The sequence below is a fragment of the Platichthys flesus genome, chromosome 13 (genome assembly GCF_949316205.1).
Source record: "Platichthys flesus chromosome 13, fPlaFle2.1, whole genome shotgun sequence".
Taxonomy (NCBI): Eukaryota; Metazoa; Chordata; class Actinopteri; order Pleuronectiformes; family Pleuronectidae; genus Platichthys; species Platichthys flesus.
In genome coordinates, this window is record NC_084957.1 from 803,758 (window position 1) to 826,509 (window position 22,752).

Below are 22,752 nucleotides of genomic sequence, written 5' to 3' on the forward strand. Positions count from 1 at the left end.
TATTGATCCGTGGACGCGCTGCTCGCCCCCTCAGCAGCAGTCGTGTGAACGCGCTGCTCGCCCTCGTATTGCTCTGTAGACGCGCTCCTCGGCCTCGGTAAAGATGGCGGAGCTGCAGATGCTGCTGGAGGTGGAGATCCCTGCGGGGAGAACAGCTCTGCTGGACGGATTCAACAACCTGCTGACGGTCGCTGAATACTGCGAGAACAACTATGTCCAGGTACGAGCTCAGTGAGGGGGGCCGAGCCCCGGGGCATGCCGGGAAACAGCAGCTGGGGGGCGGGCGCACTGATGGAATGGAGCTCCGGGAACAGATAGTTGAAGAAGAAGAAACTAAACTAATTACAACTCAGTTATAATCTGTGAAGCTCATCAGCTACTCAAATACTCAAATACTCAAATACTCAAATACTCAAATACTCAAATTAGAAATGTAACTTTGACACCAGCTGTTCAAGTGAAACTCAAGTTGTGAAAGTTAGTCAGAATCATTTTATTGATAAATGATGATGAATGAAAGAGATTATTGTTCTTCGGTGAAACTCTTGTTCATGTGACACAACAGGAAATCAAACCCGCGGCTTTAAGTGAAGTCGTTTATTATCAAATTTGAATCATTATTTTTTTCTCTTTCTTCACGTTTCGTCTTCCAGAAGTTTGAATATCTTCAGCAGATCTGCTTGTGCTCTAACTGCTGTCACTCAGACGTGTTGCTGCTTTCACACGTTTCCTCTGAAACATCTTTGAGGAACTGAAGCTTCCTGAGCTCGAGGAGAAGCGTGAGATCTGTCAGGAGTGCAAGAGCACAGCTAGAGCACAAGCAGAGGCTGTTTGAGTGCAAGCATTAAAAACTCAGGAGGTGAAATCAGTAAGTCCTGCTCTCTACCTGGAAGCTGATGAGCTGATTATTCATTTAGTGGATGGACATAAGTTTAACGGAGAACGATGTGATAATCGATGAATTGTTTGGTCCAGACTCTTGTTTGAAGAACAGTCAATACATTTAGTTTTTCTCTGCATGAAAACCTCTTAATCGCTCGCAGCAGAATGAATCTCTATGTTATACGTGATAGAAATGTGTCAAATTAGCATATGAATCCAACACCTGCTGCAGATAATCATGGTTTTCATTGTTGACTAATCCGTCAATCATTTTCTTGATTTTTTTTTTTTTTTTCAAAGAAAAGCAGAAATCATCTCATAAGAGGTTTTTATCTGTGTGTGTGTTCGAGAGGTGGATATTGATTTTTATTGGCTGATGCAGAATGTTTCTGATGTAATATAAATGTATTTTCAGTCTTTAAATGCTTTTTTTCTCCTCGACAACAGTGACCCCCGGTGGTTGAAGACATTATGTTGTCGTGTTTCCAGTGATTCTGGAATTCCTTCATGTCGTTGAAGTTCAGTTGATTTATTTTGTCCATTTAACGACGTCAGAACTCTTTCACCATTTTTGTAGATTAATGAAAAAATAGATAAATTGATTAATTGTCTTTTGAAGCGTTTTCATTATAAAGGAAATACCTTCATGTTAACTTGAGTTTAAAATGTTAAGATCTGATTCCTGGCTAAATATTTCTGTGAATGTGTCTCTGTGTTTGAGCCCACGTTGTCTGATGTAACACCACCCACACCTCCGCTGTCGCTTTGTACACAGACTGAAGCTGCGTTTTTCCGAGTCTGAAACTGGAAAATGAATCAGATCAGAAATCTCCTCAGTTTGTGCTATTTACATAAAAATAAACCAGAGGGAAAAATGAACGTGATGTGAACTGAAGGAGAAAATCAGAGGAACGTCTTCAACCATTAGTGAACATTTATTTTTCATAAAACAGAACTCGAGATTTAAAGCTTGAAAACACTGAGCATGTGCAGACTCCTCCCACAGCCGCTGCCAGTTATTATCGTACTGTAACTCCGCCTCCCGCTAAAGGAGGCGGGACCTGCTCCGATTGGTTTTACGGCCTCCAGTGCCAGGAGCAGCTCCTGCGGAAGCGTCTGCAGGTTTGTGATCTGAGTCCTGGCAGCTGATCACGTGAGCGAGCCGACGTCTGCAGCTCTTTTCCAGCAGTGAGAGAAAAATCGGACAAAGCTTCAAATTCACTTCCCTGAAACTAAAGCTCCTCAGACGGTGCAGAGCACAACGCTGCTGAATCCTGTGTCCGTGCTCAGAAACATCTGTGGACTCATCGACTCCGGAAGCACAAGCTCAAAACTAAATGGTGTTGTGTCTCTTTGTTGTTTTGTTGTTTTCATGTTGTTATCTCACTTGAACTATGAGCTACACTGCCCCCTATTATTTCCGGTGGTACTGCTCTGTGTCAATAACTTCTATAATTTTGTAAAAGATGTGAACAAAACGGGGAAATTAATGCAGAGTTTAGGAACTAATGTTTAGCCTTTACAGGGAATCGTCACATTACATTACATTACATTACATTACATGTCATTTAGCAGACGCTTTTATCCAAAGCGACTTACAGAACATTAGGAACTGGTGAATGTTTCTTAAACCATCGACTGATTATCAATCAAGTAGTTCTGTTCTGTAAACCAGTCGGATGCTTATCTTATGATAAGTTCTGTGGGTTCTTGTACGGTGAATCAGCTCCGTGGTCGGACGAAAACATGAATCACTGTTTATAGTTTATTTAAAAATAAATAAATGAGCTGATAGATCTGTATCGTATGCATTTTAGAGGAGAATATTGTCTAAATAACTTCTGATGTTGCTGTTTACACTTGTAGAAATGAACCCCTTTAATTTAAAATGTTGAATTGGTGTTTTTATGTCTCCACGCTGGGGACCCCTAGTGGCCGGAGGCCTCGTGTTTTTCTGGTCAAAGTTTTGAGAAAATGTCTCTAAATTAAGTCTAAATGTGACTTGGACTCAAAGATAAACTGGTAACATTGTGGGGGTCGAAGATCACATGAGTGTTATTCTAACACTGGTTGTAACTTGGACTCAAAGATAAACTGATTATATTTCAGTGATTTATTTTGATGGTCTGTTAATATTATATTTTCTAACATTATAACATATTTAAAACCAGGTCAGAGGAAGCAGAGCAGAATCTGATTCATGTAGAGCCTCATCTATTTAGTTTGAATGGAGAAGAAAAACAACATCAGCTGTGTGTGTGTGTGAGAGAGTGTGTGTCTGAGTGTGTGTGTGTGTGTGTTGTGCGCGTGTTAGTGAGAGGGTGTTAGAGTGTGTGAGAGTGTGAGAGTGTGTTTGTGTGTCTGTGTGTGTGTGTGTGTTGCCCTGTCCTCAGGCCAGAGGACTCAACCTCCAACTAGGTCAATGCTAACAGGACATCAGTTGGCGGAAGAGGAGGAGGATGAGGAGGAAGATGGTTCAGTGTGAATGTCGGACTCTGGGTCACATATGATTACACACGGGGTGTGTGTGTGTGTGTGTGTGTGTGTGTGTGTGTGTGTGTGTGTGTGTGTGTGTGTGTGTGTGTGTGTGTGTGTGTGTGTGTGTGTGTGTGTGTGTGTGTGTGTGTGTGTGTGTGTGTGTGTGTGTGTGTGTGTGTGTGTGTGTGTGTGACAGAGAGACACATGGATGTCAGTGTGTTTCTTGTCAACCTCGGGCTTGAATGAGTTTGCTCTGACCTACATCATGCCTCAGCAAACACACACACACACGCACACACACACACACAAACGTTTCTATGATTTGTGTTGCAAAGTCACATTCAGCATTTGATTAGGAGAGCGGCAGTGTGTGTGTGTCTCTGTTTGTTCGTGTGTGTTTGCATAAGTGCAGGAATTGACTCACTGACGTGTGTTGACTCATTTTAATGTGTTGAACTGAAGTTGAATTATAAACATATCTGAGGTTTGTGCATTTTTATTTTTGGAAAAAAGAATGTTCTAAATATGAAAAGCTGGAGATGTATCGACTATCAGTGTGTGTCTGAAGGTCAGAGGTCACCCTCAGAGCTGTGGTGAACCAAGTCCTGCAGTGATAAACGTCTGGACGGAGGGACGGCCGACTCCAAGATGGACGGAATGTTTGAGATTCCAAACATGGCAGTAAACCACAGAGACACGTCCCTCCTGTCTGCTCAGTTTGTCGTCTGTGACTCTACGTCCTGACTCGTCTGTTCTTCAGTCCACAGACAAGCAGCGAGCGCTGGAGGAGACCAAGAGCTACACAACCCAGTCTCTGGCCAGCGTGGCCTACCTCATCAACACGCTGGCCAACAACGTGCTGCAGATGCTGGACATCCAGGCCTCACAGCTGCGCTGCATGGAGAGCTCCGTCAACCACATCTCACAGGTCGGCGCAGACACACACCCGTTCAGAGGAGTGATTGTGTTGCATGGTTTGTATTATTGTGTTATTGTACAAGTTGTATTTCATTATGGATTTAAACACGTTGCTGCCAGACAATGGTTAAAATAAAAGCAATCATACAAACTTCTTGTTAAAAGTCATTTTATAAAAATGTGTTTTAACAGAAACTCCTTTGTTGGTCCCAATGTGGGGGAAGGAAATCATCAGAATCAGAAATACTTTATTGATCTCAGGGGGAAATTGTGTTTGTTACAAAAGCTCCATGCAAGAGCAGAAATACAAGCTTAAAAAAATATATATAAAATATGTAGAATAGTTCTTCAATATACATTTAGTAAAAGTAATAAATAATAAAGATTCAATACAGATGTACACAGAATATATACAGTATAAGGTCTTGAACATGAATGATTGTCGCTCTGTGAAATGATCTTCGGTGCAGGAGGTGGACGAGGATCACAGGAACTGGGTTTCTCTGAATCCATCACGACTCTGAGCCGGGACTTCACGTTCTGTCCCGGAAGAAGTCCACAGGATGCAGTTTACGTATTCTTCAGATAAATAAAACCTGTAATATCAGCAGTCAACACTCTGCACCCTCCCCCCCACCCCTCCAACTAACACTTCCAGCTCAGAGACAAAGTCCCATCCTGCTCCCGGAGCCGGCTCCGGGCCCGTTGTGGGTTCAAGGCTCCGAATGCAGGAGAAGAAGAATCCTCAGCATGTGTGGGTTGTTCAGGGTTCATCCTCTGAGACACCGAATCATCAGTGTCATCAGGACACAGCTTAGAGAATGTTCCTGCTCATAAGTGCAGCTCCCAGCAACTCACACACACACACGCTCACACTCTCACACACACACACACGCTCACACACACACACACACACACACACACACACTCTCACACACACACACACGCTCACACTCTCACACACACACACACACGCTCACACTCTCACACACACACACACACGCTCACACTCTCACACACACACACACACACACACACACAAACACGCTCAGCTTCTCACACACACTCTCACACACACACACTTACACAGACATACACACTCACACATGCTCACATCTGCTGTGTAGGCGAGTGTTTCATGCAGCTTCTGCTCAGACTCAATAATCCACTCTTCATTTCACAGAGCACTGATCAGCAGGAAGAGGAAATCAAACGTGGCTCAAATCCGTGTACACAAGATCGTTGTGTTGGTACGCCAGTGTGCCATGCTCAGAGTGTTGCATTGTGGGTCGTCTGGAGCCTTCATGTTGGAGGTAGCAGTTTGTGACGCTGCTCAAACGTGTTTTAAATATACGACGATGACGCGTCTCCACTTCCTGCAGAAATGAATGAATGTGAGCGTGTGCGTGAGTGTGTGTGTGTGTGTGTCGAGAAATTAGGCCAAAACATCTCTGATTGTCTCCTGATTGGTTCTCATCAGTCACATGACCCGACCTCTGTTTATCTTCTCAGACCGTTGACGTCCACAAAGAGAAGGTGGCGCGGCGGGAGATCGGCATCTTGACCTCCAACAAGAACTCCTGCCGCTCGCATAAAATTGTCGCTCAGTCCAATCCCGAGAGGCCGGTGCGCTACGTCAGGAAGCCCATCGACTACGGCGTCCTGGACGACATCGGACACGGAGTCAAGGTGAACAAGCTCCACGTGTCTGTTGTTGAGTTCATGGTCAGTGTTGGTCTGTGGTTGTTTCACTGACACTCACCGTCCTCTTTCCTTCCTCTGCTTTCACTGACTTGTTAGTGGTTGTTGAGGTTCAAGGTAAGGACACACAACACAACACACACATGTACGAGGCATGTTAGTGAAGGACACACAACACAACACACACATGTACGAGGCAAGTTAGTGAAGGACACACAACACAACCCACATGTACGAGGCATGTTAGTGAAGGACACACAACACAACACACACATGTACGAGGCACAACACCTCGTTGTGGTTTTTCTCCTCCAGCTCCACTCATGTGTCTCCTTGTTTTTAAAACAAGGAGACACAACACACACATGTAAAAAAACAACACATACATTTTTAAAACAAGGAGACACATGATCTACCAACCAATCAGAGCAGAGTTTCATGAGTGTGCGTGTCTGTGTGCGTGTGCGCAGGGGAACGGCCAACAGAACATGAAATTCGGAAGCCTGTCCCGGACCACCCCCCCCTCCCAGAAACCACCCAGTCCTCCGAGGGCAGGCAGAGTCGTCTTTGGGTATGTAAGACACACACACACACAAACACACACACACACACACACACCTCTTTATTAATTATAACAAATTGAAGTCATACAGGTGAACTTTGACCAGTGACATCACAGCCTCAACCAATAGCAGCAGCGTTTGTGTGTTTGTGTCACATCCGGCTCCGCCCACCCCTGAGCAGAGATCTGCCCTCAAATCTGTGATGTGTTATTTATAGTTTATATATATTTAATATTTTTCTGACAGAAACAACAATAATAAAAACTAGACTGAGGTCAAATCGGGGAATACAGTTTGAAGCTAATGTTTAATTGATTCAAAGGAAGTTATTGAGTCATATTTCCTCCAGGTTCTAAACCTCCGTCCCGTCCGGCTGCAGCCGAGAACCTGAGAAACACGAGGATATTTAAAACGAGGTTTACGTGGTGTTATGAGGTCGCTCCTCTCCGACCTGCTGATCCTCCAGCTGCTCGTTCTCCATGAGTCATGGTTCAGAGAGAGAGAGAGAGAGAGAGAGAGAGAGAGAGAGAGAGAGAGAGAGAGAGAGAGAGAGAGAGAGAGAGAGAGAGAGAGAGAGAGAGAGAGAGAGAGAGAGAGAGAGAGAGAGAGAGAGAGAGAGAGAGAGAGAGAGAGAGAGAGAGAGAGAGAGAGAGAGAGAGAGAGAGAGAGAGAGAGAGAGAGAGAGAGAGAGAGAGAGAGAGAGAGAGAGAGAGAGACTCAGCAGTTTGGAGGAAGCTGAAGCTGGTCGACAGGATGAGCGCCATCTGTCACACACACCCACACAGACACACACACAGACGCACACAGTGGGTCGGTGTCGCCTTCTGTCGTCAGAAACAAACAAACCCAGGAACTCTCTTGATTTCACTTCCTGTGTCCGAATCTTGTCCAATTCTACTTTTTGTGTTAAAATCACAGCTCAGATTTCTGTGTTTCTTTTTTCCATGTGAAGCCACACACAGTTGTCAAGATGTTTATGTTTCTGTGTTGTTGAAATTCAGGATTATTTGTCACATTTTGTTGAACGGAGTATATAGGCTGCAGAATAAGAGCTGCAGCGCCCCCCAGTGGCCCATATAACAGATTTATCTCTAATCAAATTTTATGAAAGGGATGGACTCTTTAATATTTGAGGGGTTCAATAATAATATCTCTTCTTTTAAGAATTAAAGAATTAAAAATGTTAGAGCCCCCCCCAGGACCCTGGAGTGACTCATCGTCTCCGTCCAGTCAACCTTGTTTTCATCGTCACCTCTTGCATGTGCAGGAAGAGCTCCCCCTGCAGGACCTTGGAGCCAGTGTGCCCCCCAGTGGTGCCCAACCATTATGTATCCAGCCCCACCAGAAACAGTATGGCCCCTGGGCAGATTCCCAGTCCGGCTCGCACCGCCACCCTCAACCATCGACCCCGAACCTTCAGGTAGCCGGGGTCAACACGGCGTCGGGAACGACCTCAGGGCTGAACTCAACAAACCGACGCTTTATGTTTTTCACTCTCATGATGATTTCAAAGAAATTCCACACATCCGTCAGTCTGATCTGGAACAAGAGACATTTTCCCATCAGGGCGTCCACTCGCTCACTGGGAAGCTTCCACACATTGTCCTGCTGGTTCCTCACATGGACTCTGACATGTTACACACATGTTACCAGGAGGCTGCAGGAGAAGATCCAGAACATGTCCAGAGACACTGACTCAGACATTTGTTCTCACATAGAGAACCTGCAGAACATGTGAGGAACATGTGAGGAACATGTGAGGAACATGTGAGGAACATGCGAGGACCTCAGCTCATGGAAGATTAGAAACAGGATTTATTTGTGACTTTCTTCTAAACAGTTTCCGAACTAGCCTGACGGATGTGGTGAACATGTTTGTGTTGATCTTTTCATCCGGATCCAGTAAACAAACCTTGAGGTGCATAATAAAAAGTTGTAGGACTTTCCGTCGTTTTCTTCTGGCTTCATCTCACGTCTGTGTGCTCCGGCTCCCTCTGCTGTTCAGTGTTTGCTCTGCGGTTGATTCCGTGTTGATGTCATTGGTGTGTTTAATGATAAAACTAAAATAATCACAATTAGTGAACATTTTAAGATTATAAACCTAAAATGTGTTTAAAAAGGAACGCTGTTCACAAAGAGAACACCAGCGCTTGTCAACCACAGAGGACGCACTGTCCTAAACTGTCCTAACCTGCTTCAGGGACACACTCTGTGTCCTCTGCTCCTCATGCAGCTGACTACTTTTAATCTCTTTCAATTTTAGTTGGAAACAACAATAGACTGGTTCTGTTTCTCTTTCAGTGATGATGATTTTGGTTTGAGTTAATTCAGAAGAAGCGTCTTCACTGTCACTCTGGAGCTTTCAGCCAATCAGATTCTGTGTTTGCAGCTTGTCATTGTTTCATTGCTTCTTTGCTAACGTCGACTCGCCAATGATGTTCATGACGCCTCATTGTCGCCGCTCTGTGTTTCCTACACCGTCTTTGCTGTCTGTCTGTCTGTCTGTGTGTCTGTGTGTGTCTGTTTGTGTGTCTGTCTGTCTGTCTGTCTGTCTGTCTGTCTGTCTGTCTGTCTGTCTGTCTGTCTGTGTGTCTGTGTGTGTCTGTTTGTGTGTCTGTCTGTGTGTCTGTCTGTCTGTCTGTCTGTCTGTCTGTCTGTCTGTCTGTCTGTCTGTGTGTGTCTGTTTGTGTGTGTCTCTCTGTCTGTCTGTCTGTCTGTCTGTCCGTATGTGTCTGTCTGTCTGTGTGTGTGTCTCTCTGTCTGTCTGTCTGTCTGTCTGTCTGTCTGTGTGTGTCTGTTTGTGTCTGTCTGTCTGTGTGTGTCTGTCTGTGTCTGTCTGTCTGTCTGTCTGTCTGTCTGTCTGTCTGTCTGTGTGTGTCTGTCTGTCTGTCTGTCTGTCTGTCTGTCTGTGTCTGTCTGTGTGTGTCTCTCTGTCTGTCTGTCTGTGTGTGTCTCTCTGTCTGTCTGTCTGTCTGTTTGTGTGTGTCTGTCTGTCTGTCTGTGTGTGTGTGTCTTTGGGTCTGTCTATGTGTGTCTGTTTGTGTCTGTCTGTCTGTCTGTGTGTGTCTGTTCGTGTGTGTCTGTCTGTCTGTGTCTGTCTGTCTGTGTGTGTCTCTCTGTCTGTCTGTGTCTGTCTGTCTGTGTGTGTCTCTCTGTCTGTGTGTGTCTGTCTGTCTGTGTGTGTCTGTCTGTCTGTCTGTGTGTGTGTGTCTTTCTGTCTGTCTGTGTGTGTCTGTTTATGTGTGTCTCTCTGTCTGTGTGTGTCTGTCTGTCTGTGTGTGTCTGTTCGTGTGTGTCTGTCTGTCTGTGTGTGTCTGTCTGTCTGTCTGTGTGTGTCTGTTCGTGTGTGTCTGTCTGTCTGTGTCTGTCTGTCTGTGTGTGTCTCTCTGTCTGTCTGTGTCTGTCTGTCTGTGTGTGTCTCTCTGTCTGTGTGTGTCTGTCTGTCTGTGTGTGTCTGTCTGTCTGTCTGTGTGTGTCTGTTTATGTGTGTCTCTCTGTCTGTGTGTGTCTGTTCGTGTGTGTCTGTCTGTCTGTGTGTGTCTCTCTGTCTGTGTGTGTCTGTCTGTCTTTGTGTGTCTGTCTGTGTGTGTGTGTCTGTCTTTGAGGACAAGGTGCAGTCTGTAGGATTTTCAAAGTAAAGCAGAAACGTGTAGCCTGTGGCTCTTAACCAAACTTAACTTGTTGTATTTTGCACTTTCATCACTAGATGTCACTAAATCCTTCACACTGGACCTTTAATGTGTAAACAATGTTTGTGTCGTAAAAATTGAATATTCAATTTTGTTTGTGTGTGTGTGTGTGTGTGTGTAGTGGCAGCAGTGGCGGCAGTCACCTCAGCAGCAGCAGCCGAAGCAGCAGCAGAGAAAACAGTGGCAGCGGCTGGGGGGGCGTTCCCATTGCCGTGCCAACGCCCTCCCCACCCTCCACCTTCCCAGGTAACACACACACACACACACACACACACACACACACAGACACATCAAGTGTTGATCTGTAAATTGAGACATTATCTGAGTTTTATTGATTATTTATTAGATTTTTATTTCAGTTTGTTTCATTTTTATTTTTTGTCAGGTTTTTGTGTGTGAGTTAGATTGTGTGATGTTGTGTGTTACTGTGATGTGTTGAGATACTAATGGATGAAATTATGAATTTATTTCTCTTTTCTTTTCTATATTTACTTTGCATCGTAGATTTGTTTATTGATAATTTGATTAAATTTAAACTTCATAAACAACCGGTTGTTTGGATGTGATGTTGAAAGTCTTTGTAAGTTTTATTATTTCTCTTCTTGAACTTTCCGTCTTCACTTCCTGAAGTTTCTCCGACTGCTGGACCAGCTAGCTCCTCCTCCACCGCTCCTAACTCCTCCCCCTCCCCGACTCCGTCCTCCTTCTCCTCCTCCTCCTCCTCCACCACAACCCTCACACAACCCAACGCACCCCTGCAGCCCAACCCCCCTACACGACCAGCTGACCCCCCTCCTCAGTTGAACGCACCCTCCAGCACCCCCCCCCTCGCTCACCCCTCGTCTGAGCTCCAGTCCGACACTTTACCTGGAGAAGAGTCTCCTCTTCTTCCTCCTGCCCCTCCTCCTCCTCCTCTGTCCTCCTCTTCCTCACCTGCTGAAGGTGAGTTTGTCCAACAACACCTCCTCCGTCGTCCACCTCACACCTCCACCTCTCCCTGCGTGTCTCCTCCGTCTTCTTCTGTCCAACCCGAGAGACGAATGAGTCGATTCTCAAAGACTCGTATTGATCCATTTTATATTAACATCTAACAACATTAACAAGAATTACATTAAAGACTCAGAAAGTTCTGGTGGGTTCAAAGTTCACCGATGTGACTGACTCTGATCAGTGTGACGTCCAATAGGAGCGAGGCCTTGAGCCAGAGAGGTACGATGGAGGAAACGTGTGTTCGATTCCTGAGCCTGATGCAGTTGAGTTCACTCTTGTTTCCCTGAAACCGAACATGTTTCAACATGTCAACGTGGCCGACCCGATTCTCATTTGAAAATTATATATATATTAGTGTACGTGACACAAACATTCTCAGCTCAGGTGATTTTTAACAGTCATGAAACCAGTTGTAAAGAAAATGTGTAAACAGAAAAACTGTGAACCCAGTAGCACAAACCAGTTGGTTTCTGAAAGTGTCTCAACGTGTTGGCTCCACCTCCAGGATTCACAGTTTGAAAACTCCACTCAGTGTTTACCCCCCCCCCACCAACATTGGATTTCTGCACCAGACCACTCGTCGATGTCATCCTCCCAAGACTTCTGTGTAGTGAAGCCTCTCTGTCTGTGCTCAGGTCCGATGGTCCCTCACTTCTACAGCATGAACCGACCTCAGCCACGACACCAGACTGCACAGGTGGGCGGGTCGCTGCCTTACCGCCGCCCCCCCTCTGTGACGGACCAGCCCATCGTAACAGAGAACCATGTCAACGGGGGTCCCTGCTACAACCAAAGCCCAGGTAAGTGGGAGGAGTTTGACTATGACAGTGTGAAGCTGGAAAACTTCAGTTGTGAGGACACAGTTTTAAAACGTGTCGTGTTGGTTGTGTTGATGAACTCAGATGTTTGTGTCTGCAGCCTCCCCCCCGCCTCCATCGCTCCTCCAGTTCAGCCCTCAGCTGCCTCTCATGGGGTTCGTTGCTCGGGTTCAGGAGTCCAGTGAGTATTGTGATGTATTAGACAGGTTTAATTTAACTAAAGCATCTCAGAGAGAAACGCTGCCATCTTGTGGTGACATGGTCCCGCCCATCGATGCTCTCAACCAATCAGAAGCCAGTATCGTCTGTCAATCATGACGTCTTAGCCTGTTTTTATATCATCAAATAAATAAATAAACATCTGAGAGTTGAGAACGACCTGAAATGACAGAAACAACTTTCACAAACATTTACTTAATGTCTACGTTGATGTTTTAGTTTGGAGATGTCCCATCTGCTAACATGGAGGAGGAGGGTTCATATTACCTTGACTGCAGGCAGCCACCAGGGGGCGATCTAGATGACTTGTTTCAGCGTTTTGGAGCCATCATGTCGTCCATCTTTATTCACTATGATCCAGATCTGTGATAGGTTGACATTGACCCTCAACGTGTCTGATCCACCTACAGTTTCAGACGCCCCTCCGGCTCCGGCTGCTGAGAGCCAATCATGGCCCGAGGAGCTCCTGCCGACTCCTCAGCCAATGGAAGATGGACATGAGGAGGACTCGGCAGTGGTGGAGCACAGCGACCCGTACACTGAAGAAGACCCTGCGTGGGCCCCAAGAAGCTACCTGGAGAAAGGTAACGCCCCAGAAACCTGTGTCTCAAACCGGCTTCACCATCACAGTCATGGGAACAGGAATCTTTGCCGGGCCACTGATCGTTTCCATTGGTCGCACCGGGACACCTGACATTAAAACACTGCCTCCATGATACTGTCAGAGAGACCCGGGCCTGAAGCTGGTTTAAGATCCAGAACATTTTCATCATGGATCAATCTCCTGATTATGTTTTCAATTTATCGATTTGTCGCTTTGGTCTGTAAAATGTCAGAAAATGCTAAAAAGATGTTTCTTGCCCTCTAGTGGTGGCCATCTATGACTACACAGCTGACAAGGAGGACGAGCTATCGTTCCAGGAAGGAGGCATCATCTACGTGGTGAAGAAGAACGAGGACGGGTGGTTCGAGGGGGTGATGAACGCCACCACCGGCCTCTTCCCCGGGAACTACGTGGAGTCCATCATGCACTACGCGGACTGAGGAGAGAGAAGAAGAGCTTCTGTCGTCCGGTTCAGTCCTGAAGAGAATTATCATTTTTTGTTTCGGCTCCTTTTGATCCACAATCACAAGCAGATGTGTCTCCAGCTGCTGTGGAGACGCTGAACGCGTTCCTCCACGTCTCCAGATGTTCGCACCGATCTGACCTGCAGGAAGCTCGTTAGAACAAGAAGCAGCAACTTAATGTTGTTAGAAGTTTTTAAACTGAGTTTTATTGTGATGACAAGAAGTTCATTCAGAGATGGTGTCGCACATAATTTATTGCTTGAAATCAAAAAATTATTTTCTTTAAGTATCTATGTCTGTTCTTGCAATCAGTTCATATCTAACGCAAGCATTAGAAGCTGTTTATTAGAAATTCTGTTTAAAAAGTTCTTCTCTGCTTCTATCACTTCTTCTTGTGAGGTTAGCATGCTAAGCACAGATTGAGAGGAGGCTATGCAGAGGACACGTTTGCACTGAACACTGAAACCCAACATCTCTGTTTGGCTCAAAACACTTTGAATTCCCGCTTCTGGCCTTTTCTTGTTTAAGGAGTAATTGGACCAGTGTCCTGTTGAGCTGTAGCAGAGCTCGGTCTCATTCGGAAACGTACACACCAAGGTTGGATTCATAAAAACGAACTTTCAAATTCAAGTCTGACCCGTGTGAACATTTCGGAGGGAGAAAGTTGTGATTCATGGTTTAAAGTGGGTTAGGGTGGAGGACGGACTTGAAGGCTGATCCACGTATGAACGTTTCCAGATGGACTGTGATTTATTAAGTTGTGTTCAGGTGTGCGTGCGCCATTTCCGGCTTCTGTGCGCACGTACACTTTTAGTATGAATCCCCCGCACTGTTTGATAAATGAGACTCCTGGAGTTTCTGCTGCAGCTTCTTCATTTCAGGATTTAAAAGTTGCTGCCACACGGATACATCACGCCAACGTGAATAAATAATACATAATATTTAGGTAAATTAAAATAAATAATTGAGATAAAAAGCCAGAATAGCGGCAGGATGTTTTTATAGGACCAGGAACCTTGAATATGTACGACACAAACTTATTGCAAACCACAAACATAAGAACTGCCACATAGAATGAAATCTGTGGTTTAGGTCTATTCACATCCACACTCTTTCTTCTCACACGAGAATTGACGACATGCACACAAAAAGTTTTGTTATCGAATTTTATTATATCTTTAAATAGAGAAATGTGTCTCAAACAGTTCATGTACAATATCTACAAATTGTTTCCCCAGCACTCACACCTGAACTGGAGTTTCCTGGAGGACGAGGCTGAAGTCACATCCTCCTGTTGGAGCTCATCTTCAGGTCCTGCTTCTGACCTGGGACCTTATGTGGTTGGATTTCTTGATCAGGGCCAGCTGAGCTTTTCCATCTTTAACCTGAGTCCTCAAAAAACGCAACTCTGTGTGCAGCTCGTTGATTTCTTTAATCATAGAAACGTTCTCCTTGTTAATCCTGGTGTAGATCTTCTGATGTTCCTCAGCAGATTTAGCCAGCTTCACCTTGAGACTGTTGATGGTCCTCTCGAAGCAATCCCGCTGGCGATATACGGCCCTGTGAGCATCTCTGTCTACGTTGCTTATCTCCTGCCGTTCAGTGTGCGATACGTAGCGGGCGTAGATCCTCAGCAGGCTGTCCTTCAGTTTCCTCGGCTCTTGGATGAGGTCGACACAGTTATGGAGGTCTGACTTGAGCCGCTGAAGGTGTGTCTCCAGATTTCTAATTTTCTGAATCTCCTTGTGCAGCTCTGTCCCTTCTGCTTTTAGCTTGAGCCTCAGGTCGGCCGTGATCAGGGTCAGAGTGTTGTAGTTGTTGCCTGTTTGCCTCAGCTTCTCCTGCAGCTGTCCGATACTCTCCCTTTTCTCCCTGATCTCGTCTTGTTGAGGCTCGAACTGCTTCTTCAACTCGCTAAACTTCAACTCATGAATAAACCTCAAACCCTCCAGTTCTTGGTTCTTCTGATTCAAGCCTAAGATCGTGCTGTCCTTTTCCTGGCTGCTCTTTTCGTACTGCTCCTTCAGGTCCTCGATCTCACTCTGCTGTGAGCGGGACAATCCCATCAGCTGCTGCTTCTCCTGCTTCAACAGGAACATCTCTGTGCCCTTCTCCTCAAAATGCTTCTGAAATTTTGAGAACCTTCGACTCATGATGGTCATTTCCGCCTTCAGTTTTATGTTTGTCTCTTTTTCTGTTTGCAGCTTCTTCTCAGTCCTGAGTTTGATCTCGTGGATCTTCCTCACCTCGTCTTCCTCTGCATGCTTCATGATCTCTTTAAAGTCATGGGTCTGCTGCTCTGCCTCCTCCAGACACTGATCCAGCTGCTGAGTCTTCTCCTGCAGCTTGGCCTCGCTGGCCTGTATCAGCTTCTCCAGGGTTTGAATTTTGTCGTCTGTGGACTCGAGCTGCATCTCGTTTTCATCCTGCACTCCCCGACACTGACGCTGAGCCGTGCACACGTTCTGAGCGTCAGGCGTTTCAGCAGCAGTCGACGGTTGCTGTGCCCGAGGAAGCTGCTCAGTGTCGTCTCTCAGGTTATCCGACTCTCTTCTCTTCCCCAGAGGCCGGGTCTGCATCGTTTTAATCTCGGCTGAAAGAAACTTATTCTGGTGTGATAGAAAGGTCTTGTCTTCAGTCTCAGTCTCCAGCCTGGTCGTGAGCTCTCGGACCTTCTTATCCTGACAGGCGAGAGCTTTTTTCATTTGCCGGAGCTCAGCTTTCAACGCCTTCATGTTACCATTAGGCCCATTTGTCTTTGTGATCACCATGGTGGATCACTATCACTACCGGTCTGTATATCTGACAACTGTGTGTCTGACAACTGCTGAGCTGCTGGATCTCCTGGAGACGGAAACTCAAGTCCAGGTGAACCTCGAACCGTCGATCATTTTGAAACTTTGAGGTGACTTTGATTTGGAGACGTCTTTGATGGAGCCTGTGATTTCTCACTTTGTGATTGGTTCCCTTTGATCTGCTGAGCAGGGGACAACCCCTTCCGGAGCGACTCAGGTTTAAGTGCCTTGCTCAGTGGCAAAATGACAACAGCCATAGGGATTGAACTCACAAACTTACTTCTATTCCATTTGGAAACCCAGATCCCAAACCACTAAACCACCACCTGGCTAACCTTTAACTTCCTGTTACATCACAGGTCAAACAGCAAATGATATGAACTTATCTTTCTTCTCTTGAAATAAATGATAAGGCCCCGAAAACTATCAGGAGCCAGAACATACACAGTGTATAGCTGTAATTGATCATTCAAACATAAAGGGATTCATCCTATATTCTCATTAAATGTTTAGAAAGTTAAAGAAAACACTGATGTGATGCTCCTCCTTGAAAACAAACAGAAACCAGAGCGTTAATGGATGAACGTGTGGCAAAGTGCAGTACTGCAGCTGAAGAGACCGTGTCCGGGTGGATGCTGATTGGTCGTCAGCTCTGCAGAACAGAAACTTCTTGAGCTTCGTGTTGGATTGTTTTTATAAATGAAGTTTTTTCTTTTGTCCAAGATATCAAATGTATTGTGTGAATGACACCAAAGTAAAAATATCAATAGCAGTTCAGTCGGAATGTTTTGCCATCGTGATGAAAGTCAAACATTAACACATCACTGGTGTTGAAGCTGATTCACATCCCACTGCCTCCCTCAGCGACCTATTGAATCATAACTAACATTTATTTAAACACATTTAAAGTCGAGCCTTTTATTTATTTACTTGCCTCAGCGTGTCGTGAATTGCAGCTCAACCCCCCCCCCCCCGTGGACATGTGGGACCTGATGCCAGTGCTGAGGTTTACAGTGTTTGCCTGCATGATGATATTTAACTGACTTTTCATCTTCTGTTGCTTCTTTGTATTTATTCTTCTTATACTTTGACCAAGATGCTTTAATGTTTGAAGTGGAGGTGTTGAGGATTGTGGTTGTTGTGGCCATTTAAGATAGAGGAGATATTTTTGTGCCATAATCGTGTGTGTGCGTGTGTGTGTCTGTGAGAACCTGACCCAAATCTTCCCTTGTGGACTCTTGTTGACTGAGGTGAACATGGTCTTTGCTTTGTGTGAACTTTCCCTTTAACCAGTCTGGACTCGTGTTGATCTGGAGGTTGAATCTCACCAGGACCAGAAATAATAAGTTTCATCCTGACAAACTGTTTTACTTCAGTCGTCAAACACCAACATTCATTTGTTTTCAGGGTGAATGTGAGTTTAAAAAAGTACTTACAATTACTTCGTAGAAAAAATAAAAACTCGAGGAAATGTGAAAATACAGGTTCTCCTTCAGTTATGTTGACGCTATCAGCTGTTTATGATATTACGGAAAATGAGAGTGTTTAATGATTGAAAGAAGTGATGTTCAACTAGAGTTTTGTTTAGTGTTTGTACATAAACATGTTTGTTTCTCAGTCGAGCTCAGATCTCCATCAACAGTTCATTAAAGCTACAGAACAGGACGTCTGGAGAAACTCTGTTTCTCAAAGTGAACCACACTGAAAGAACATCTTATTCAATGATATCTGAAGAATTTTCTTATATTTGCTCTTTCGAAGATTTCTAAGAAATATATACGTCAGATTCGTGACGCGTTCTGAAACTGCAGTTGTTTGTATCTGTGTTATATTGATGAATTCCATGTGTTGGTAAGTGTGTGTTCCAGTTGATACCAGGAGAGTCTTATAAGTGAAGTGAAAGAGTAAGAACGGTTGATGAATTATGCTCATTGATCTTTTGATAAATTATTGTCTGTGTGACTGTTTTTTGTTGTTTGGGTTTTTATTGGTCAGAAGTTGGTAAAAACTTTCCAACCAAGTCAGAAGAATCAAATATATAATATATATTAATATTTTGAATCATAATGAAATTTAAAATAAGTTATTTTTTAATCCTTATTCTTTAATCTTAAATCGAAGTTATTCTGAAAAAAAAGTATCGGTATTATAAACAAAAATAATTCCCCTCAAACTTTGTCATAGTTCAAGAATCCAAATAAAACACATGTTTGTATCAACATCTGCACATATTTATTTTAATAAACAATCCTCAATTAATTTAAATATTATATATCACTGCTAGATTTGTGAAATACTTATGAATCACCTTCAATTTGTTTTAAGGTACAAATATCAAAATCGCTGTTTATTATTCATTTTAACCGTTACAGAGGAAGTCACGCCTCTATCCTGCCTCTGATTGGCTCACATTTAGGGCTAGGATGTCGAGGTCAGCCAATAGATGCGGGTCTCCTGTAGAACACGGAAGGATGAGCTTACTACGCTACCCATAATGCAGTGCGTGAGAAGGTTCAAACCTCGGTGCTAACGGAGCCTCGTGTGCGTGACGGTTGTTGAGCGCGTTCACGTCGCGTCACAGTTCGGTGCGTGTCGGTGCTGGAGACGTATGACGCCACCGAGCGGTTCCCGGTGGATTTATCCCGCAGACTCGTCCCGCTCCGCCATGTCCGCGCCGCCGCTAGCCGTTAGCGCTGCTAGGCTAAGCTAACTCGCTGCTAACTCGTGTGATGGTTCCCAGCTCGTAGTTTGCGGGATCACTTGTTTGCGGGAGATTTATCTGTTGGTTTCCGGGATGACTCATTAAACCCCCGAGCTCCGCCCCGACCTCGTCCCGCGGAGCCATGACTCTGGCCCCGAAGGAGCTGTCCAACCTGCTGAGCATCATCTCGGAGGAGGCTTGCACCAACACCTTCGAGAGCCTGTCCACTCACTTCCACCATTACTTCGGCAAAGCGGAGCACTTCCGGGTGGGTTCGGTGCTGGTGATGCTCCTGCAGCAGCCGGACCTGCTGCCCAGCTCCCCGCAGCGGCTCACCGCGCTCTACCTGCTGTGGGAGATGTACCGCACCGAGCCGCTGGCCGCCAACCCGTTCGCAGCCGTGTTCGCTCACCTGCTGAACCCCGCGCCTGCCGGGGAGGAGCCGGAGAAGCTGCTGTCCGGTACGTACTGAGCTCCGGGTCCCAAGTGTGGTGGCGACCGACGTCTGTTGACTGCCCCACCGGGGGAATCACGAGAGGTCAGGGGGAGGACATGTCCACGCTCCAGGTTCAGGTCCGGTTAGGGTGAGGTGTAAGTTAGGGTCAGGTAACGGTTAGGTTCCAGTTTACAATCATCTCTCAGTTCAACTTATTAAAGGTTCAAGATGCCTTTGCAACAGTAAACATGTTTCCACACATGACCTCTGTGAGATGTTGTCCTGACGTGTTGTGTAGTCATTGTGTGTGGAGCAGCTGCAGCAGGTTGTTTCTAAACGTGTTGTGTAGTCATTGTGTGTGGAGCAGCTGCAGCAGGTTGTTTCTAAACGTGTTGTGTAGTCATTGTGTGTGGAGCAGCTGCAGCAGGTTGTTGGGTCTGACTGTTCACAACAACATGAGCATGTGGGAAACATCCCGATGAGGGGCGGAGCCTGTAGAGCAGCAGGAGACAGGACAACCTCCAGGACATTCAGGAACAGCAGCTTCTGACTCTTGACCTCAGTTGACACCAGTTCTCCATCCCGTGTGTTTTCTGACATGTGACCTCCAGGCTTCCTGCCGCCCATCACGCAGCCGGAGAAGTTCTTCCTGTCGCAGCTGATGTTGGCGCCGCCTCGGGATCTCTTCAAGAAGACGCCCAGGCAGGTGTCGTGCATGGACGTGGGCAACATGCCCCAGTCCATAGACATCAGCGGGCTGCAGCTGGCGCTCGCAGGTGAGTCCCACTCAGAGTCACTGGTTTAAAGGCTCTCCTCTCAGATGAAGCTGTTTGGTGTCGTGGTTCTATCTGAACGTTAGTGTCAAATAATATCTGGTTCCTACGATGTACCTGTCCATCCTTTATCACAAAGAAATGGAATTGAGTCTTGATATTTAATAATTTGACCATAACCTTTATATGGATAATAACGTGTGTGTGTGTGTGTGTGTGTGTGTGTGTGTGTGTGTGTGTGTGTGTGTGTGTGTGTGTGTGTGTGTGTGTGTGTGTGTGTGTGTGTGTGTGTGTGTGTGTGTGTGTGTGTGTGTGTGTGTGTGTGTGTGTGTGTGTGTGTGTGTGTGTGTGTGTGTGTGTGTGTGTGTGTGTGTGTGTGTGTGTGTTGCAGAGCGTCAGTCGGAGCTGCCCACTCAGAGCAAGGCCAGCTTCCCCAGCATCCTGAACGACCCGGATCCAGACTCGTCCAACTCGGGATTCGACAGCTCGGTGGCCAATCAGATCATCGAGTCGCTGGTCACGGGGCCCCGCCCTCCACTGGAGAGTGAGTGTGAACTGAGTTAATCAAACTTTGGTTTTTGGGTTAAGTTGTCAGAATTCTATTTATATCATTAATCTAAGTGTTCTGCTCACACACAGACACACACACACTTTGTGATTGTGTCCGGTCAGTGATTATGTTTCCTACAGACGGTAACTGGTTCAGTAACTGGTTCAGTAACTGGTTCAGTGTCGTGCTCCAGACGTGTCGGCCTGTTGATGGTAACTTTAAGTGATTTTAAATGTGCTCATCGTGGCGACGTGTCTGTTCTCAGGTCACTTCCGCCCCGAGTTCATCCGGCCGCCGCCGCCTCTCCACGTGTGCGAGGACGAGCTGGCGTGGCTGAACCCGACCGAGCCGGACCACAGTGTGCAGTGGGACCGCTCCATGTGTGTGAAGAACAGCACCGGCGTGGAAATCAAACGCATCATGTCCAAGGCCTTCAAGAGTCCCCTGTCGGCCCAGCAGCAGTCACAGGTGTGTGTCTGTGTGTGTGTGTGTGTCGCTCTCTCTCTCTCCCTCTCTCCTTCTCTCGCTCTCTCTCTCTCTCCCCTCCTAAGGAGCTTGAATTTGATTTGCGCAGATGTGTTGTTTTCATTTGTGTTGTGGTGTAACTGTTGGATACTTGTTGTGTCTCTCTCTCCCTATCTCCTTCTCTCTCTCTCTCTCTCTCTCTCTCTCTCTCTCTCTCTCTCTCTCTCTCTCTCTCTCCTTCTCTCGCTCTCTCTCTCTCTCTCCCCTCCCAAGGAACTTGAATTTGACTTCCGCAGATGTGTTGTTTTCATTTGTGTTGTGGTGTAACTGTTGGATACTTGTTGTGTCTCTCTCCCCGTCCAGCTGCTGGCCGAGCTGGAGAAGGACCTGAAGCTGGTCTATCACATCGGGTTGTCTCCGGCGAAGCTCCCCGACCTGGTGGAGAACAACCCGCTGGTGGCCATCGAGATGCTGCTGAAGCTGATGCAGAGTTCTCAGATCACAGAGTACTTCTCCGTGCTCGTCAACATGGACATGTCGCTGCACTCCATGGAGGTGGTGAACAGGTGAGTCCCTCGCCACGTCCTGCAGCTCGATCCCGGCCTCCCCATTGTGTCCTCGGGCATTATATTATTATCATGTTTAAGCTTCAGTTTCTATATAAGCTATAGATAAACATCCATCATCTGTTTCTCCTCGTCGTCTCTCAGGCTAACCACTGCCGTGGATCTGCCGCCAGAGTTCATCCACCTCTACATCTCCAACTGTATCTCCACCTGCGAGCAGATCAAAGACAAGTACATGCAGGTACGAGGTCGCGCTGCAATCACATGACCATAAATAAAGATGGACGACACGTGACCACTTGTTCCACTGTGCAAACCAAAACATCTCTGAAATCAACGCTGCCATCTTGTGGTGATGATGTCATTTGGTGTCAGTGGCGATCGTGGTCCCGCCTACACACACACACACAGTCAATCAGGAGTCGGTGTCAGCTGTCAATCAGGACGTTTTTTATTAATTCAAATCTGATCAGAAACACTTGAACAAACATCATCTTGATAAGAACGACCTGAAACAACAGGAACATCTTTGAGAAACGTCTACTTAGATTTTTTTGGTTTCTTTCCATGTCCCATCTACTGACATGGAGGAGAAGCCTTTACGTGACCTATACTGCAGCTTGTTGTCCATTTTTATTCAGTCACTGGTTGAACTGGTTTCATTGACACTGAGTCGTGTTCCCTTGTTTCTTTCAGAATCGTCTGGTTCGTCTCGTCTGCGTCTTCCTTCAGTCTCTGATCCGAAACAAGATCATCAACGTGCAGGACCTCTTCATCGAGGTCCAGGCCTTCTGCATCGAGTTCAGCCGCATCCGCGAAGCCGCTGGACTCTTCCGCCTCCTCAAGACGCTGGACACAGGAGAAAACCCCACGGAGGCCAAACCCACCAAATAGCGCTGCCACACAAACCTTTTAAAACGAGTTAAAGGGACAAACATCTTCAGACACTGGAGCCGTCGACTCAGCTGACAATGAATATTGTAAATATGTAGTTTAGTTTCTTCAGCGTCTGAGCTTCACCTAAAAATTGACGGACTCGATTCAGCTTTTCATTTTGTACCAGTTGCTCTGTCGTTCCTTTGGAAAAACTACTTTTCTCTTATTAAACAGAGTTTTTGAATTTGAGCTCTTCTTGTTATT

At 45.9% G+C, this 22,752-nt stretch overlaps 3 protein-coding genes across 6 annotated transcripts; 2 read left to right on the forward strand and 1 right to left on the reverse strand.

The window, feature by feature from the left end:
* The first annotated feature begins 46 nt into the window (after positions 1 to 46).
* On the forward strand, positions 47 to 18,088 carry LOC133967030 (abl interactor 2-like). 4 transcript variants are annotated; one of them, XM_062402228.1, is made up of 13 exons: positions 47 to 220; positions 4,121 to 4,288; positions 5,791 to 5,967; positions 6,079 to 6,096; positions 6,450 to 6,550; positions 7,810 to 7,962; positions 10,353 to 10,477; positions 10,862 to 11,173; positions 11,857 to 12,021; positions 12,140 to 12,220; positions 12,669 to 12,842; positions 13,127 to 15,035; positions 15,531 to 18,088. In XM_062402228.1, the coding sequence occupies exons 1-12, from the start codon at positions 104 to 106 to the stop codon at positions 13,300 to 13,302; spliced, it is 1,767 nt and encodes a 588-aa protein (XP_062258212.1). In that variant the 5' UTR covers positions 47 to 103; the 3' UTR covers positions 13,303 to 15,035; positions 15,531 to 18,088. The 4 variants fall into 4 exon arrangements, with proteins under 4 accessions (XP_062258212.1, XP_062258213.1, XP_062258214.1 ...); XM_062402229.1 differs by lacking the exon at positions 7,810 to 7,962; XM_062402230.1 differs by lacking the exon at positions 10,862 to 11,173 and having other exon boundaries at positions 50 to 220.
* LOC133966971 (cilia- and flagella-associated protein 57-like) lies at positions 14,633 to 16,097 on the reverse strand. Its single transcript, XM_062402110.1, has one exon. It carries the CDS (start codon positions 16,095 to 16,097, stop codon positions 14,634 to 14,636), a length of 1,464 nt encoding a protein of 487 aa, XP_062258094.1. The 3' UTR covers position 14,633.
* Positions 18,089 to 18,602: 514 nt separating the features above from the next.
* On the forward strand, positions 18,603 to 22,737 carry cnot11 (CCR4-NOT transcription complex, subunit 11). The gene is made up of 7 exons (XM_062402239.1): positions 18,603 to 19,283; positions 19,870 to 20,034; positions 20,423 to 20,575; positions 20,847 to 21,049; positions 21,410 to 21,612; positions 21,757 to 21,853; positions 22,309 to 22,737. Exons 1-7 carry the CDS (start codon positions 18,965 to 18,967, stop codon positions 22,504 to 22,506), a joined length of 1,338 nt encoding a protein of 445 aa, XP_062258223.1. The 5' UTR covers positions 18,603 to 18,964; the 3' UTR covers positions 22,507 to 22,737.
* The last annotated feature ends 15 nt before the right edge of the window (positions 22,738 to 22,752 follow it).

Bases quoted from the DNA above. Each gene is read 5' to 3' on its own strand.
- cnot11 (XM_062402239.1), top strand. From the start codon at position 18,965: ATGACTCTGGCCCCGAAGGAGCTGTCCAACCTGCTGAGCATCATCTCG. The intron at 20,035-20,422 runs GTGAGTCCCACT...TGTGTGTTGCAG, and splicing joins GCTGCAGCTGGCGCTCGCAG to AGCGTCAGTCGGAGCTGCCC. The intron at 20,576-20,846 runs GTGAGTGTGAAC...GTCTGTTCTCAG, and splicing joins GCCCCGCCCTCCACTGGAGA to GTCACTTCCGCCCCGAGTTC.
- LOC133966971 (XM_062402110.1), bottom strand. From the start codon at position 16,097: ATGGTGATCACAAAGACAAATGGGCCTAATGGTAACATGAAGGCGTTG.
- LOC133967030 (XM_062402228.1), top strand. From the start codon at position 104: ATGGCGGAGCTGCAGATGCTGCTGGAGGTGGAGATCCCTGCGGGGAGA. The intron at 11,174-11,856 runs GTGAGTTTGTCC...GTCTGTGCTCAG, and splicing joins CTCTTCCTCACCTGCTGAAG to GTCCGATGGTCCCTCACTTC. The intron at 12,221-12,668 runs GTGAGTATTGTG...ATCCACCTACAG, and splicing joins TGCTCGGGTTCAGGAGTCCA to TTTCAGACGCCCCTCCGGCT.